This window comes from Lygodium microphyllum, chromosome 13 (genome assembly GCF_053477565.2).
Source record: "Lygodium microphyllum isolate KBCC chromosome 13, Lygodium_microphyllum_v1.1.10, whole genome shotgun sequence".
NCBI lineage: Eukaryota > Viridiplantae > Streptophyta > Polypodiopsida > Schizaeales > Lygodiaceae > Lygodium > Lygodium microphyllum.
In genome coordinates this window covers 78,029,363-78,047,527 of record NC_141147.1, presented here as the reverse complement: position 1 = coordinate 78,047,527, position 18,165 = coordinate 78,029,363, and the positions used below count along the sequence as shown (strand labels likewise).

Genomic DNA, 18,165 nt, shown 5'->3' with positions numbered 1-18,165 from the left:
TTAGGGAGCTTTATTTGGAGCTCGAGGAGATAGACCGGTGGGTCTCTCGCACTCGTACATGGCGTGTCCATGTTGTTATTTACCCTCGCGCCGGTAGCAATGGAACTTCCACTTTGGCATCCACATCGGCTGTCCGTGATGCTTGTGGGGCCCTTCGATGCTACACGAGGCATGGAAGTGGCTTGAGAAGTACTCCTACTTCGGCCCAAGAGGACATACCTATTATTGCCTCTCACCTAGAGCTTAGAGAGCCCGAGTAAGGGTGATTTTGTTGAGGAGGGTGATGGCTCCTCAAGCAGTGACGAGGATGCTTCCACCTTCGATGTCGAGAGTGATATGAGCACCTAGAGTAATCGTGTATCTTGATTCAGATTGAGCCATGGCCCATGGATGATGGCTTTTATCTCAATCCATTTTTGTACACTTTTTGTATAAGATTGCACATTTGGCTCATAATAAAGTTGTTGGTTTCATTATTCATGCTACATAGTACACTCTCGGGTCTTGACTCTTGTTTCAACTCTCTTTTTCACTTTTGACTTGAATCTCTAAGTTTATGTTTTAACTTGTAAGTCCAAACATTAAGCATAGACTTAAATTATATGTATTTTTTCTTTCATCGGACGTAGGTCCAAGATTTATTAGTCCGATTAGTACTGTACTAGCATCGGATTGTACTAATTGGACATTATCGGACGTGACAACCATGGTTGTATTGTCCTTATGTAGCTGAAATTTACTCAGAAAGGAATGTTGTTCTGGATATGCTGTACTGTCCTTATGCAGCTGAAATTTACTCTGAAAATATGAAAGCCAACTGTTCACAAGTTTTGTACTTTGGAACATTTCATTTTTTGTAACTTTCCATCTTTTAATTGATAAAGAAATACTGAAAGGGACGCCGGAATTTGGGGCTAATCTGGTGTTGAGCGAGGGAGTGAGGTCTCTGTTTGTGTGTGTATGTGAAAAGACCAGGTATTATTTGAAGGGACTACCGCTTTATGTGAGTCATATAAACCGGTTTCATGCATATCGAGCAAGAGGCATACCTTGTTGTACTCACCACTTACAAGGTGTCCCCTTTCCCCACACACACCCCTCACTAGTAGCATGCCATACTACTCCAAATGAGATGAAAGCATATCTATTAGCCGTCAACCATCATGATTTTATGAGAGAAAAGTGGTTTTGTGCACGCCATTGGATTTTGCATAAGATAGTAGGTTGCAATTGTGATACCAATGAAATGTCCTCCTAATATCTTGTAGGCCATCTCGTGGGCTACGTGTTGATGTACTTTGATCCATGATCTAGGCTCCCTAGGCATTTAAACTATCATTAAATGTAGTTGTTGTCCTTAGTGTCCTAGGCACTAAGTGACACTAGGATTAGGGTTTATTTAAGGGTTTTCTATGACGGTTAAGCTATTAGGCTCTCATTTTATTATAAATAAACACTTTGTGCCTCGTTAGCACATAAATGTGGCATTATTTAGTGTGATCGCCATGAGCATTTGTAATATATCAAATATTTCATGGAAAATTCTTTTTTTTACTCTGTCGGCGACGGTTCGTGCTGGAGGGGGAGAGGGATTTAGAAAGGACAGCAAGCTCCTCGTTGGAGCTTGCTTATCCTCAAGGCCATGCCTGTTGCCACGTCGGGAGGGAGGATCCCCCTCCCCTCCCCTATTTAAATCAAGGGGGGGCTGCTGCCATCTGGAGAGACGAGAGGGTAGAAGAAAAAAAGGAGGTGCTGCCGTGAGAACTGATGAGTGTGGGCCCTATCCAGCTGCCGCTGTGGTCGTGAGGAAGGGAGAGAGTGAAGGACGTCGTGACTGCAGCGCTGCTGTGGAGATACCACCGCGTTCATCCGCAGGCCCTCGTCGCCTCCTAGGAGTACGCTAGTTCGCTGATGCCAACACGGCGCCAAATCCTCCCCCCCCCCCCCCCCCCCCCCCCTGCCACGTAGAAGTTGTGGAAGCTTCTAAGGGGGGGGGCTAATTAAGCCCCCTTTCACCCCCCTCGTGTTCCCTTTTAAGCCCCCTTTTATTCCCTCCCCCCCCCCGCCCGGGGTTTTAAGATCCTTAAGCCCCATTTATTCCCCCCGGTTTTTTTTAAGACCCTTAAGCCTTTTTCTTATGGGCTTGTAAACCTTCCCTTTCAAACCCCCCCCCCCCCCGGATTTTTAATCTCCTAAGGCCCTTTTCACCCCCTTCTCGTGCCTTTCAAAACCCTTCCATACCTCGCGTGACTTAACCTTTAAGCTCTTTGTTATGAGCTTTGAAACCCTTTTCCCCCGTGTTCTATCATCCCTCTTATCCCTTAAGCCAAAAACACCCCCGTGTGTGTAAAATTCCGCATCCCCCTTCCCTTGTGATATATTGAAGACCCCCTCATGTTTAAAGCTCTTAAGGTTTCTTTTTTCCTTAACCCTCCCATGTTTCCCATGGGTTTTAAAAATCCGTGTACTTTATAAAATTCCTTAAGCCTTTCTCTTGGACTTAGGAATTACCCCCCCCATTTCTCCCGTGGTTAAAACCCTTAGCAGTTTCTTACCTTTTCAAAATACCCTTGGGACTTTGATTTTTTTTTCCCCGTACTCGAAAAAGAGAAGAAAAGTATTGTGGTGCAAGGGAGCAACGGTGAATTCCAAAGAAGAATTTTAAAGCTGCTTCCACATCCGAACGACTACAATTGCGATGCCTCCTAAGAAAGTCCAAGGCGCAGTCGCGGAAGGGTCATCTCCCGGTATCCATGTGGATATCTCACCCCAAACCCAGGTTTTTCCTTCTTAATTTTATATCATTGTAATTCAATCATGCAAGATGAATTGTTAGGGATAGGATATATTTTGTCCTAGTTGTTCACGACAAAGGAATTTAGTTTAATGGAACATGCAAAATAAATAAAGCATAAACATACATTTTTTTTCAAATAGCTTTATGCATGGAAAATGCAAATCATGAAAGGATTCTTACGACGCATAAACTTTAGGGAATTATCGTTGCTAACTGCATAACTTAGCAAGGAAAAGGTTGCTTATTTAGCATAAGTTTGTTCGCAAAGAAAAGGGAAGATTAGTTGGATTTAACCTAACCTCAAATCGATAAAGTATAGGATTGAAAAGTCAATTGACACGTAGATAACAAATCATACGGAAGTAATCTCGAAATTATCTTCTAGAGTTAACCAAATTAAACTTAAAAATACCTATGCTGCGAAATATTCGTTGGGAATGAGTTAAAATTCCAAGAAACGTCTATACCTTAAATACTTGTCCACATTCCCTGAATGTAGGGTCAGTAAATTGTAATTGAAAAAGGAACTAGGGTTTGTCCCTAAGATTCTTACAAGAATGAAGCTAGGAAACCCTAGGTCTACCCAAAGAACCTAAAACAGATTGATTCGTGATTCCATTATCGCATAGTACGATGCGGCACTTGCACAGCAAGTACGAAGTCATATAATCTTGTGATTGGATCACAAGAAGGAAGACCAAATTCTCGCAACGAGGATGGCGGATCCTTATGCAAAGTTATCTTGCAAGAGAATATGTATTTTGATATCCTTCTTGGGTAAGGAAGATTAATTGGAGATTAAACCAGAAACTGAAGTACCCAATGAACTTTAAGGTTTGACCTAGTTGGGCTAATAGGGTACGCCCTAACCCAGAATATAAGGGATCTTGCCAAGTTACAAGACACTCCGGATCGAGTGTTGGATGCATTCGAAAGGAAGGATTCATTCCTTAGCAGTTTGCCAACAACAAAAAAAATCGATCAATGGAAAATGTTTGTGCTTGCTAGAGATTTTAGAGCACTGTTTGATTTGTTTGACCAATGGATTACAAAATAAATGAATATCTATACTTCAGGTTGAAGGCCTGAAAAGAGAGGCAGCTTCAGTTACCCCCGACTGCCTGCCTGACCCTAACCAAGGGGGTTGTTGACCGCGCCGGGAACGTGGACCGAACCCGCCGCGAGAGGTCTCTCCGTTGAGCACTACTTAGAGCAGGAGGACGCTTGGGTGCCAGGGGGGGCTCTGGCCGTAAATCCCTCGCCTTCTGGGTCCTGCACAAGAGACTAACGTGACTCGGGATTGGATCTCGAGGCCCGCATACTAGTCTACGGGCAGAAACTTGGAATAGTGATCCCTGTGGATTGCTGGATAGCCTTCGGGCGGATTGTGGATAAACCTACGGGTGGAACTCCTTGTATTTCAAAGATAAACATGATGACCTGTTAATAAAGAACTTGTTTGATATTGTTTTTCTATGTCGACTGATAAGATTACGTGAAGGAACCAGTGCTTAACGGGTTAATTAAAGAAGCTGGTTGTTACATGTCCAACTAATGTGTTAGATAATTACATAACTAAAACAACCCGAGGAAAGTGTAGAGGATGGGCCATGGGTCCGTCCTACGGATGGGTGGTCCTGGTTGGCCGAGAACTTTTCTCAAATCACGAGGAACAGCAGAATGATCGTCAAAGGACACGAACAACAAAAGCGTTGACCTAGAGTTATGTCTTAACCCGATTTACGCTGTTTTAGGGGAACGGAATGGGACTATGCCTTATGGCAAAGAGGTTGAGCTTTGCATCCCTCTCGTTTCCCATTCTCCTTGAACCAAGTGCAGCGTGAATCCGCTTCGGACCTGGCGTTTCTGCGTAAAGTAGCTCGCTCGGGTCCGACGCTAGTTGCTGTTAGGAAATGACCAATCAGGAAAACCCTAATCCAGGTCGATCTTAAGTGGGAATGGCCGGAATACTTTCGCTACGTGGCAGACGCGGAAAGCCCTAGATCGCAAATCCCGTAACATTCCGTGAGAGTGTCGGGCGGAGCTTTTTAGACATCCTTTTCGATGGACTGCTAAGACGTGTCTTGGATGATACTAGTGGACATGTTACAGCATTGTACTCTCTCTCATTAATACGCAGTCTCTCATTCGTGATCTAGTATCATTGTGCATTAATTAATTCTTTTATTCTCATTTATTTTCTATTAAATTAATCACACGATTGCTCCATGCATGGGCCAACAAATCCAACGTACACATGAGGCTTGACACAAGCTATATCCAATATATAGGTAATGAACATCAAACTCACCTCCTAGTTATAGAGCCAAATTGGCTCACTGCCAAGCCAGCCTGGAAGCTAGCAGCTATCTGGGTTAGGACCATGTCCCAAGAGCCAGCGTCCCGTACCACCAACCCACACCATGCCAATGTATGGGTGTATGGGTGCATCAGCCTATGGCCCAAAAGTCCAAGAATGTTGATCACACAATGATGTGCACAATAGAGCCTTGGGTCTTGTAAATAGGACTCTGCTGCCCTAACCCTGAAGTGCCTTTAGCATGTTCATACCAAGTCACTTCATAACCATTGTGACCAAGGCTACTTGCGCCCATCCAAATGTCCAGGGATGCAATAGCCTTTTTGTGGGCAGTCAGTCAATCAAACTTGCCATCGACTATATGAGGTAGAGATGCAAAATGTGAGCTTTCCCTAGCCGCTAGATACTAGGGCCTACTATGTTATGATCCAAATATGAGAGATCATTTGTAGCCTCACAAGGTGGCTCATTTGGAAGGCATGGTGCGAGTTGATTTTCAGCAGTGAGAGCCTCTTGATGTATGCCACTTTGGCAAAACTTTACTCATCCATTATCCACTCCCTATGTGGCCAATGGAAACAGCTACAAGGACTCTTGACACTGACAGGAGCTTCAGCAGCAGTTCCTTCACGCTTGGGGTGGCCATGGCCTGTTCTTCACCTTACAAGATGTGCCACCCTTGGTGGTGTTATCTTTCTCCACCATGGCTTCTATCCCCTATTGCCCCTAGAACGCTTTGTATATGAGTTGTTTTGATTTGTAGACAGCTCCAGCTAGACTGTTGAGCATTTATACTTGTTGTATTTTCTTCTAAGTAATATGTTTAACCACAACTTTTTTCACCAAAAAAAAGAAACCCAGGAATTTTGATTTGTGGTAGTTCAGACAGCTTTGAGACTGTTGTAGATGAGGCAGTAGAACTTGGGAGTTATCATGGTTGATGATTATCATGGGGGTTGTGAAGTTAATTATGGCATAATCATAATTGGAGCAGCTCTAACTCATAAATCACCAGGTGCCTGCCTGTTGGTTCTCACAGCCTTTTGCCATTTAAGAGTAACATGGCCTAATGCAGGTTGGTTGGCAATGACATAGAAAGTGAGCCCCTGCACACAAGACACAACAGGTTTCCATGTAATCTTTTCTGATGGCCTCTTATTGATGATGGACAGCTGCCCTTCTAGACTGCAGCCAGCTTACTTCTGTTGACTGTAGCAGCATACTATGAGGACTGTATCACTTCTCAAGGTGCCACTTGTGGCCTGCAATTCATGGCCACGTTGCCAGGCCCCAGGTATAATCTCTAAAACTTCTGCTGACTCAACTCCAGATTCAGGAAAAAAATATCCGACATGCAGCTCTGTCAGCTTTTTAATGATCACACACTCAAAGCTCCCCTCATAGCTCCCCTTCTTCTGATGCTTCTGACTCTTTTACTCTCTTCAGTCTGCCTTGCTGAGGGCGCTGCGGTGGTGGATGTGTGTTAAATAGTCACTGACTTTGGGTAACTACAGCAGCCTGTTGAGGCGATTTGCGAGCAGCTGCTTCTTAGCCTTAACTCCAGCTTCGGAAAAAAAAAACTGACATGCAGCCCTGTACCGGTGCAAGTGTTGAGGATGGCCTCTGGTGTGGTCAGCATGCTCCTCTTCTGGTTCCCTCCAGCCCAGTCCAGCATCATCCAGAAAATAGCAGCAGCCCCTTTCCCAGACTCCAGCACCCATTATTTTCTCCTTGGAAAAAACCTTTTGCAATCTTTTGTGGAAGGTGAGTAACCCTCTTTAGATCCTTTATGTGCCTCTTTTTAATCTCCCAAAGTCTTCCTCTTTCTCCTTTTGCCTTTATACTCGTCTTTACTTTTTAGGCCCCCTAGGAAAAGCTTAGGAACACCAAGCATAATTCATTGCACACACATACATGCCCCAAACATACATTCATTAATACATATGTACCAAGCACACTAAGCTGAGGTATAAACACACCCACACAAGCAAAAAGTACTCCCAACCATCCTTAATAGGCCTCTACACACACGCGCGCGCGCGTGTGTATCACATGAGGCCAATAGGCATACTTATAGGCGCACAAGTGCAAAGTCAAATACCTATAGGAAAGGCCCATAACACATAATAAAGCAACTCTCTTCATCTCACCTCTCAATCAATTGAAGAACCTATTCTCACCCCATCTCTCACATAACCCTCTTGATGATTGAAGGTGAGAAGCCCAACCTTATACTAGTGCCCATTGGATGGGTATGCTTTTGATAATGGATGCATTGATATATGCAATTGATGTTAATGTATATAGAGCAAGATTTTAGTGCAAAAAAGATCATGCTTCACATTAAAAGATGGATGTGCTAGCTAGCTCGCAGGTACATAGTGCTCTATGCAATACAAACTACTCTAATTCCCCACTTGCAAGCACTAGAATATTGATGTTAAGGAAACTCAAAACTCACAACTATTGAAAACTTTCCATGACCCTTGAACTCATCCACCCTTGCACTCTTTCTCATGGTTCCTAACTACATGATGGTAGATCAACCACATGTGCAAAGGATCTAAGCATGTGCTCTCATAAGAAGGTACACTCTCAAATTAGCCCACGTGTATCTACTTATAGCTACAAAGGCCTCATGTTGTGCCAGTGCTCAATGATGGTGCATCAAGTGCTTTTCCAAAATAGTATGGATGTAATTGAAAAGAAGAGGGGTAAGGGATCCCCTAGTGTAGTACATTGGAAAAATGTGCAAGTGTTTTGCATAGTGTTACCACCCTATTGCACCTACTAAGTCAACAAACTTTCAGGGCTCTCAGTAACATTGAAAGCACACACAAGTTTTCAGCTCTCTCGTCGATTTGTTATTCTAGGGTATATGAACCGTAGTTTTGCATACATTACTTGAGGTCTAACCCCTTTCTTGTGACCAAAAAGAAAAACTTCTTAAATTTAGGCTTGATGATACTTCTAGTGCTGAGTGAGAATTCATAGGGTTCTGTACCTTGGATTGGCCAAGTGTTACTCCCACAAGCAATGAGCATGGTGGCTTTGCTTTACACATCTCATTGTCATAGAATTGCAAGGGGGTGTTCAAAGGGGCAGTTAAAGACTAGGGCTGCCTAGGGCATCTCCACTTATAAGCTACCTAAAATTTGGGCAGGTACAAAAATGTCATAGAGGATTGGAAGACCTTTAGTAACCTAGAGGACCTATCATAAGGGCTTAAGGCACAAATCCAAGTATTTCCACCTTGGGCAAACTTTAGCATACAATTTCCAGTCCAATGTGTCCCATGAAATGGACAACCTTGTATTCAGTATTTGTTCACTCAGTGCAAGTTCCTTAGGTGCTTAGTTACTCTGCCCATTTCAATAAGAGAGCTGCTAGAATATGCATCTCCACATCATTCTTGTGGCCTTGTTTGTCTGCACATGCAAGAAGTGCCAATGACTAATTTAAGTAATCTGACTGCAGATACTTGAAGAATTTTATCAAAAATTACCTAGACGATCACATTCAATGGAGGCAAGTTGCTCATGCAGTCATACAATATGATGACCTTGCTGATGTTGGAGGTCGTGAATTGTCTGGTCTCCAGGATTTATCAAACTTTCTTCAACTCAAGGAAGTGGATGTGCAAGACATTTCTGCAAAACTTAAGAGCTTGCCTGTTCCCAAAACTGGTAATTTTCTACACTAAGAACGAACTCTTTTCCATTCACTACAGCAACTGCAAATAAAGATCTGCCAGTTATATGTGTGGTTAATTTCCATATCCCTCAGGTGGTCCAGATCCAGTGTCAAAATTATGGCCACAACATACCAGCTCAAGTGAAACTCATCCAGCTAGAAGGCCCAGCCTTTCAGAATCAGAATGTAAGGTTCTGAGAAAGCATGCAGCAGAATTCACAGCTGAAAATATGTAAATATACTAGCACCCATGAATGTGTGTAATGCCTACTGGACGTGAACTTCATACAGTTGCATGCAAGGATCTGAGAAAGCATGCAGCAGAAATTACACAGCTGAAAAGATGCAATATGCAAGCACATATTAATGTGAACTTCATATAGTTGCATGTTATAACTGCACTCTCTCAAACACTTGATGTGCATGGTGCTAGCACCTATGAATATCTGCAACTCCAACTTAATGTGAACTTCACATAGTTGCATACAAGATCTGAGAAAGCATGCACCAGAACTCACAGCTGAAGAGATGCAATATTCAAGCACCCAATATTGTGAACATCATATACTGCACTTTCTCAAACACTTGACGCACATCGTACCATTGACTTGTTATGTAACACTACATTTTGTACTACAGCCTTTATATTTTAACTAGCTTTACCAAAGCAGTTCAAAGAATGCAAGATGTGCTTGATGTACTTTCAACATCACCACCATCATTATCATTGCAACCCGACTAACCAATCAAAGACAATGGGTCATGCTTATTAAGACACGTCTGTGGAGGCAGACCTCACAAGAAAGTGCAATATTCAAAGTCTCTCATTAAGATGGGCTCAGTTATTGAAATCTTTATTACTGGAAAATCTGCTGTTCATCCTCCCTTACAGTGGCAAGGCATATTTTCAACTAGTGAACAAGTGACAGCTACTGATGCTGCTTCATAATCATATCTTTTTTGAGACATTTATTTTTTCCAAGTGTTTGGGAAATTTGTTTTCTTTTTGAGACATTCTTATACGCTTCATTCAAGCCTTTGAGACATGTGTTTACTTTATTGAGACTTCATTCCCTTTTTTGGACACTGGTTACATCTCAAGTGATTTCATCCATTATGATCCACGTGTACATTGATCCAAACAGTAAACAAAGTAATGAATGCCTGATGTCTCTGTTATACAGTTCGGTAGTATCATGTGGAGATGGGGTGATCAAAAATCTCCAACCTCGTTCTCAAGTTATTTGCTAAGATCGAAAATTTTGTGTAGTCCTTTATGCTACCTAGTCCTTGTTCTCTGCAGCTTATGGTCATTGCTAGACCAGTTCAAATAGGTGCACTTTATTTCCTGTGTGTATCATCCTTCAAGTATAACAAGGTTCACTGTCAAATGGTCAGCACAGTGTTGCTGCAGAAGTGGGTGCCCAGTTTTACGCCTTGATCCATGCAGTTTTGTCGCATGTTTTGAAGGAGTTCCGTGTCTTACACCATATTTTCCACTTAGGCAGCATGCGTGTAGTGGGTCATAACTTTATTTTGCACACAGGCAGTGTAGTAAGCCTGTAGCAGGTTTAAGTTTGACAAACATCTTCCATTTTCATTTGCAGGCCAGATTATGACCATTGGTCGTTTGGGCCATCTTTGGGTGTGTCCTTTGTACTTGTGTGTCACTGAGGCCTCCAAGTTTGACAAACATCTTCCATTTTCATTTGCAGGCTAGATTATGACCATAGGTCGTTTGGACCAACTTTGGGTGTCCTTTGTACTTGTGTCACTGAGGCCTCCAAGATTATCTCCCAGAATCTGCATCAACATTTATGAAGGACACTTTCAGTTTCATCCAGATAGTTTGACATCATCAGTACTTTTTTAACTGTTATGAAAATATTAGTAATGATGGGTAATGACTCACTGGTTTAGATAACACTAGCTCAGAACATGCTCTTCGAACTTTGCAAGCAAAACCAATATTCTTTGTACTCGGTGTGTCATTTAAGGCAGACATCTAAACCACTTTGTTAGATTATGTACTGAAGGTCTGCATCAACATACATGACGAAAGAATTCAGTTTCATCCACATTTTGACACCCAAAAATATCAATAGAAATTATGTGCAGTTGAGTCACTGTATGATACTACTCTAGGACAAGTTCTCTGAACATGCAAACTGTATTCATGATAAGTCTGAAATCTTAAATGTTTATAGCACCTGTGTCATACATCCTCCAGCATAACTTTCATCAAGTGAATGGAGGGGCATGTACAGAAAAGAAGGTAAAACCTGCTGAAACAAATCACTACAGCTGTCTGCTCTGCAAATAGAAATTACCTGTGTCACTGTTGACAAGTTGCCAAATTGAAGGTACCAGGGTTCTTTTCCTTAGCTGCAAAAAAACTGTTGCAACACTGTGATTGACCAGGTCTTCAAAAGTTTGTAGAACATCACAATTCAGATAGTCAACAGCAAATACTTAAGTTCAAATCATCTTGCTTTCTTTATACTGCTTTTCATTTTGAGAGAAGATGAAATTTAACAGGAGACTATTTTATAAGAACTCTCACAGTTGGTCAGTGTCTTCTTCTGCCTGGTAAGACATGAAAATGTTTATTATCTACTGCTGCGAGCTTGCACAATCGTCAGACATACATTTGCTGGGGGGCCTCAGAGGCACCTTATCCTGTCATCTGAGATTGATGGGTCATAATTCACACATGAATCTATGATGATAATGCTTACAAGAGTTTCACAATAGAACTTAATCATCTGCTCACATAAAGTTGGCACTAAGGATTTTCTTTTTCTAAACTCATTCAATAGCTGAAAAATGTCAAGTACATAGCTTGAACATTTGCTTTGAGGTACAGCCCTGAAGTGTTGACTGAAATACATACCATTGAGTGCTAAAAAGTTTCTGAATCCCAAATCAGGCAAGATACACACCCTTCCACAAAAAACTCCCGGAGGGTGTGGGGTATTTTGCCTGGGAGGCACACATAAGATGCCTCTTGACTACAAAAAGATCCAAAACATTCTGCTCACCTATCCCAAATTATAGATGAATTTTACAAGTAAAATTTTTAATAAATGGAACCTGAGGCTTAATTATCATATGGCCTCTCTTTCTTAGGTGAGAGGTGCCATTCCACATCAGCCACCAGCTCTTGCATTATCTGTGGAGAACCTTGGCAAGTTCACCAATGAGTTGACTCTAGTAACACCATCAAGAGCTGTCCAGTCTTCATTCTGTGCAACCTCGCCAGGGCATTCAGGGCATGCTTGGTCAGTATCAAGATCACTGATAGTTTGAGAAGTGATTACTGACAATGGTGCAGCTTTGGCTCTTTCAGGCTTTTCATCCTCTGTACTTGAGGCCACATTCTTCAGGACAACACAAGAACCATAGGATTGCCCTGAAACTGGATTTTCGCCCTCTATTTTAAGCATGGGTGCAGCTGCTGTTTCGGATGGCTTATCTGCTGTTTTCAGCTTATGAGAGAAAGAACCCTTTTGAAGCTTGGACAAGCCACTGCTTTGTTTTTTACGCCCAGAGGACACCATCACAATATCCTTTGTGAAAAGGCACACAACAGCACAGTCATCAACCTTTGAGGTTGGGTACTTGGATCTCCATTCACGCACAGCTGATTCAACCACTGCTTTTGCAGCAAGTGGTCTTGCTGACACTGAAGCAACAATCTGTACCACCTGCTCATTGCTCAGAACATCCCAAATCTGGTACAAACAAAACATATGATATCTCATTAAATCAGAAGGGAAATAGCACCCAGAACTGACACAACTCTCTCTGCATATTTCTGGACAGAATTGCGGCTTGACCAAGCGAAAAACTTAATTTGCAGCAGGGGTAACTCCCAAGTCATATTGCACACACACAACTGCACACCATCTTCTCTAATTCAATACATACCCCATCCGTAGCCAAGACAATAAACTGATCCTTTGACGTTAATCTGCGGTGAGTAACCTGAGGGATGGCAATAACACCAAAGTTCTTGAGACAAAAGTCTCCAAAAGCCCTTGCCATGGCGAGCCCTGGGGAGTTATCATAAGGCAACCAGACCCTGTGAACCTCTGGTTCATCCTGCAAGGCAAAAACTCGGCCTCTGCATTGTCTAATTCTCTCTGCTTCCTCTGTCACAAACATCGACTAAAGTCTCAAGCTCCTAGTAGACTGAATAGCTCTTGCATAAGTGGCAATTTTACATATTTCATCAAAATCAAAACAATAAACTAAAGCACAGCCCATCAACAAAGCAATTAATAAGTAGAAAAAGACGTCTCACTCGGGACTGTACCAGGTATGTTAGGCTTGAGGTCTACAGTCAGCTGCACTGCTATGAACGAGCCATCGTCACATCGTGTACCTAAAATGGCTCGAGAATCACCAACATTTCCTATAAAGATGTCATTGCCCTGAACAGGCAGTCAGGGATTAATAAAAATTGAAAGGAGAGCTTAAAATCTTGAAGCAAGGGCAAGCCGAATGACTGGCCATGAAGAAGATAATCCAGGCTCTGTAGACACTAACCTGCTTAATGAGGGTGATGGCCGTGGTTCCACTACAAAAGCAATCCAGGTTAGGCCTTCCATGCAGCTCCTTGTCCATCAGCATGTATGCATTCAGGAAAGATTCCTTCCAATTAGAGGAGAGCATGTGATCAACATAACTTGTTTCCTTGTCTCTAGATGGCTCCCTCTTAGCACCACGCTCACTTGTTTCTGACTGTGGTTGCTCCTTGCTGGCATCAAAACTAGGAGACTGCCAATGGCAAGCTAGCTTTGGAGGTAGCAAATCTCGAACTAATTGAGCCACTAAGTGACCATAAGGCCCGTGCCCATCAAAAACCCCACAGAAAACTGCATCCTCTTGGGAGTTGAAGTCCTGCAAATGCAATTCAAAGCATGTGTACTTCTTAGAGATTGCCAAATAGCCCGCTTTCTAATCACAAGAACTTCTAAACAAATTCCCACTATGTGGATTACAACAACGTCATGAGCTTCTGCGTGGGAGGGCTGGCAGCCCCCTGCCCCCAACTACACCTAGCTAGGTATGTGGTGCCCCTCTTGAGCACAAGCTAATGATGTTGAACACCGCAAAAAAAGAAGAAGGAAAAAAACCCCTTTTCCCGCATAGGAAAACGTCAAAAACTTCGTGTATATGGACACATGCAATTTGGATATGGAACAAAGCTCAAAATTTAGAGGGACTTCTTTCACAAAGAGCTGCAGCAAAATATTACCTCCCACACAATCATGGCATCTTGATTAAGGCCCTTTCTTCCCTGCTGTGTGAAGAGACAAGCACGGTTGCTGGCGCCATTGATACAAATCTTCTTGGGGGTCCAGCCGTCTTTTCCATGAGCTGTGACAGAATTTACATCTTTCCTGCTCTTTGCTCTAGTTTCCTTGATGTACTCCTCAGGATCAGGGTCGGGGGCCTTGTCCTTCTGCTTTCGCTTCTCTGACAGGATCTTTGCTGAGGAGGTGGACATGCAGCTGCCCATGGTCACAGTGACCTCCACCCGAGCTCCAGTGGGAGAATATGAGGTCAAGCGGCCGCTGATGCTCACGCGATGCACAGTCAAGCCAGAGAACGGACCGTTGTACGCCTGAATTCTCTCTATCAACCGAAGCAGCTCCCGTTTCCAACAAGCCCACGTCTGCAACACGTTGGGGGACACCAGGAAGCTTAAGCAATGGCACATCCCCCTGCAAGGGAAGAGCTGTTTTGAGAGGCAGACAAGATATAAGAGATGAGCGAGGTTGAAAGAGAATGCGGGCTTACCTGAGAAGGATAATCGATTTCTTTATGGAAGGCTGGCCTGTGATGCACTCTGTTCTTCCCGTTGATGTCCTGTTTTATGCCTGTAATATGTTGAATGCTAAGAGGCAAGACTTGTTTGTAGGGGAGCTTCTGCAAACAAAGAGGCTTGAGGGTATTCTGTGTTCGAAGAGGCTAATATCTTGAGGCTTAGAGGATGGATCTTCCCCTGGTCTTCTTCCCTTTTCTCTGGATCTTCACTTCTTATTCTTGTCCAAGTGAGCTTCTTCTTCCTCTTCTTTCTTCTGTTCTTCTCCTTCTCCTTGTGTTATGTGTAAGAAGCTGCTGCTGCTCCCTGTGTCCTTCACCTTCTCCTTTTCTTGTGTATGTCGCAACTGGGCTGCTGCTGCTGTTACTTCCTCCTCCTCCTCCTCCTTGCTTCTGCTCTCCTCAACTTCTACAAGTTAATAGGACCAAAATCAGGCAATCCTTCTTAGTGCTCTGTTCTCCTTTACTTCTGCAAGTCAATAATATCAAATCAAACGATCCTTCTTCTTCTTCTTCTTCTGCTGCTGCCTATTGCTCCGTTCTCCTTGACTTGTGCAGGACCACAGTTTCAGCTTAAGAAATTGAATAGATGGCCCGGCCAGGGGCTCAAGCCCCAAGGCCCAGATTGGGTCTCAGCTGCAAATAAACTGTGTGAGACGATCAATTGAGCAAAATCAGAGTAGGAGGGCATTCCACAAAAGAAGCCCTAGCTGGAGCTTTGGTCTTTGCGAGGCCAATCTGACGTCGCGTGATCTGGCATGGCGAATCGCCCGGGCTGTCTGTCTCTGTCTTTTCGTGTCTGGAGATGGGGATGACTGACTCTCTCTCTCTCTCTCTCTCTCTCTCTCGCTCGGTCAGTGCTGAGGTTATGATCCAGTCCGATGGTAGTGGTGGGTGCTTTATCCCTTCTCGCCCAATATAACAGGAGAGAGAGAGACTTTAGAGAGAGAATTAAGGCAATCGCCCACCATTATCTTATTGAAGCGCCAGGAGGTAGTAGCAGTAAAGATGAGAAACTACCCATATTCATCCTTCATGTTTTCGCCCCTCCTCCCAAAGGCTCCCATCCAATCTTTCCACTCATCATTTCTCCATTGAATACTAATAACCATTGTCCCTTTTAATAATACACAAATATCTGCCTGTAAATGCTCGCATGTGAGTGCGGTTATACGAATCACACAGGCGTTGGGATGAGCCTCTCTCTCTCTCTCAAACTTTAGATTAGGTCTGGGGCTTTCTACAGCCCTCTCCTCTCCTCTCTCTCTCAGTGCATCATTCGTCCTTTTGGTGTGCTCATGAGTTACGAGTGTTCCGCCCCTCCCCCCCCGGGCCCCCACCCTTTTTTTCTTCTCGCTTGGGTCTCTACTATCTGGTATATAGCCCCTCTCGTCGATTCCCCTTTCTTCACGAGAGGGTAAAAGTGTTCCTCCCCTCCCTCATCGATGTGGTCATGTGGTGCACCCATGCTCCCATATGAACTCCTGCATGTGCAAACACATAGCATTGTTGAGAGCTGCTCACATCCAGGCCATTTCCCATGGTGCACTTCCCAACGAAATGACTGAAAATCAGTCCATGCGGTGGGTTTGCTCACTATCTCATAACTATTTGCCAAGCAAAGGTGATGGGGGGGTTCGCTTGTTGTCATAGTTTTACGAAAAGAATTGTTATATATTTACTCATTCATTTGTGTCTAGGGTTTTCTCCTTGCACCGCTTGCACGACCTAAATTTTGGTGTTGCAATAGAGAAGTGCCACAAGTGGATTGATTCCTCACTTTGGCAATTCTTGAATAACAAAGATGGGTTATTTTCATGGGCCTTTGGATGAGAATGTACATGCATGGATTTCTTATATTGAACAATGCATGCAATAGTATGGTAGACAGGATGATGAGGCAAAAGACAGTGAAAGTTTGCGTAGTTCTTGTTCATTTCAATGAGAATTGGTCAAAACAAGCCTTATTTGCCATCATTTGAAGCGTTGACTATCCATAGTATGTAAAATAATGGTTTTGAGTTGTGAATAACTAGCTTGTCAAGAAAGTGTGTGAGCTTGTGGAAAGGTGAAATAAGCAATTTAGGGCATGTTCCTTTTTATGGAGTTTGGTTCATTTCAAGTGCAGTTTTGGAATGCACCCTGAGAATCTCCTCTTACAAAGATATCCAATTCTTACCATTTTGCCACTCGTAGCCCTCGCACATGAGATTTTGAAGAGCTAACCATGGTGATTTCAAAAAGCAATTGTGGCAGATGGCTTGTGCACATTCTTCACAAAGAACATTTTTGGTAACAGATGCAAAAATCTTTAACTCAAAATTTTGGAGAGATTTTTAAATCCAATTACATGTATTTGCCATGTTTATAACTAAAACTTTTGTAAATTGGTTTTAAATCTTCTTCTTTAAATTTTGAAAGTTTGACAAATTTGCAATGCATTTTAGGCTAGTTACACATCACCATGCCTAGCTGAAAGAACTAACAAAGTGTGCACAAGCTCATTCCACACTAAAATAGCCAAACACCTTCAAAAAAGGTGATAGTGGCCTAGTGGTTAAGCCAATTGGGTGTGAGAGAAACGGCGAGAGTTCAAATACCACATAATGTGTTTACTTCTCCATTGGGGATATTCTTTGTCTTATGCGCCTTGGGTGTGGATTTCTCACTTGGGCAGGGGGGGCTACTACCTGCCCAGATTTGTCCATGTCACAAAAATTCTAGAGCTAGTATTTTTTAAATGTGTGTTGTTGTGGCCCTATATTTATAAGGTCGGGTGAGGGGTCTGGCTTGGTGTGTAACTAGCCTTATATTAAACCTTAGTTTCTCATGAACACTACTTGGACATAAATAAGCTGTAGTAAACATTTGAGAAAACACTTTTTCATGAGGGGACGTCAAATGTTGATCAACACATAGAAACTTCTGTGGTTAAACTATGATTGGAGTTTATAACACAGAATGTCCATGTGGTCTTCAAGAGGGAATTTGGTCAATCAATGGTTACAAATATTACATGTCAACAAATGCTCACCATGATGAGATCTAAAGTCTCCATGTGTGTGGGCTATCAAGGTTGAGGGATTCTTAGAAATATTAGCATCAATGGAGCTTCCCTTTAAACACTTTTTGAGTTTAGCATATTTGGTTTAAGGCAAAACAAGATTAGCATCAATGGAACTTCCCTTTAAATACTTTTGAGTTTAGCATATTTGGTCTAAGGCAAAACAAGTAGCTAATATTTGACAAGATTGTCTTGTGAGAACTTAGGCTTTTGTATAGAGTGGGATATCACATGATTTTTGCAAAGGTGGTGATGGTTTCTTACCTTCCATTTTTTATTAAACATAGAAAGCCCTACCACACTATATTATATCCATTACACTACATTATCTCGCTAAGTATACTACTTAAATAATTATACAACTTTTCTCGCTTCATTACCTACCTTTTTTAAACATCTAGTTGTCTTTCGAAGGAGTGTTTTGAACCTGGAGACATAGCTAGGTAGCTATATGCATGA

At 42.7% G+C, this 18,165-nt stretch overlaps 2 protein-coding genes across 4 annotated transcripts in view; one reads left to right on the top strand and one right to left on the bottom strand.

The window, feature by feature from the left end:
* LOC148026814 (uncharacterized) overlaps window positions 1–9,825 on the top strand; it is a 74,790-nt gene extending 64,965 nt beyond the window's left edge. The window contains exons 3-4 of the mRNA XM_087691348.1: window positions 8,595–8,803; window positions 8,904–9,825. Coding sequence (XP_087547474.1) covers window positions 8,595–8,803; window positions 8,904–9,046 — 352 coding nt within the window. The 3' untranslated portion in view covers window positions 9,047–9,825. The remainder of the gene's footprint in view (window positions 1–8,594; window positions 8,804–8,903) is intronic.
* A 132-nt stretch (window positions 9,826–9,957) lies between these two features.
* Window positions 9,958–15,840, bottom strand: LOC148026813 (putative protein phosphatase 2C 1). 3 transcript variants are annotated; one of them, XM_087691346.1, is made up of 9 exons: window positions 14,619–15,840; window positions 14,074–14,542; window positions 13,362–13,715; window positions 13,129–13,246; window positions 12,741–12,964; window positions 11,374–12,544; window positions 11,141–11,206; window positions 10,723–10,848; window positions 9,958–10,613 (listed from the first exon to the last, which is right to left on the bottom strand). In XM_087691346.1, exons 2-6 carry the CDS (start codon window positions 14,536–14,538, stop codon window positions 11,960–11,962), a joined length of 1,746 nt encoding a protein of 581 aa, XP_087547472.1. In that variant the 5' UTR covers window positions 14,539–14,542; window positions 14,619–15,840; the 3' UTR covers window positions 9,958–10,613; window positions 10,723–10,848; window positions 11,141–11,206; window positions 11,374–11,959. The 3 variants fall into 3 exon arrangements, with proteins under 3 accessions (XP_087547472.1, XP_087547471.1, XP_087547473.1); XM_087691345.1 differs by having other exon boundaries at window positions 11,141–12,544; XM_087691347.1 differs by having other exon boundaries at window positions 11,141–12,544; window positions 14,074–14,493; window positions 14,619–15,838.
* Window positions 15,841–18,165: the final 2,325 nt, after the last annotated feature.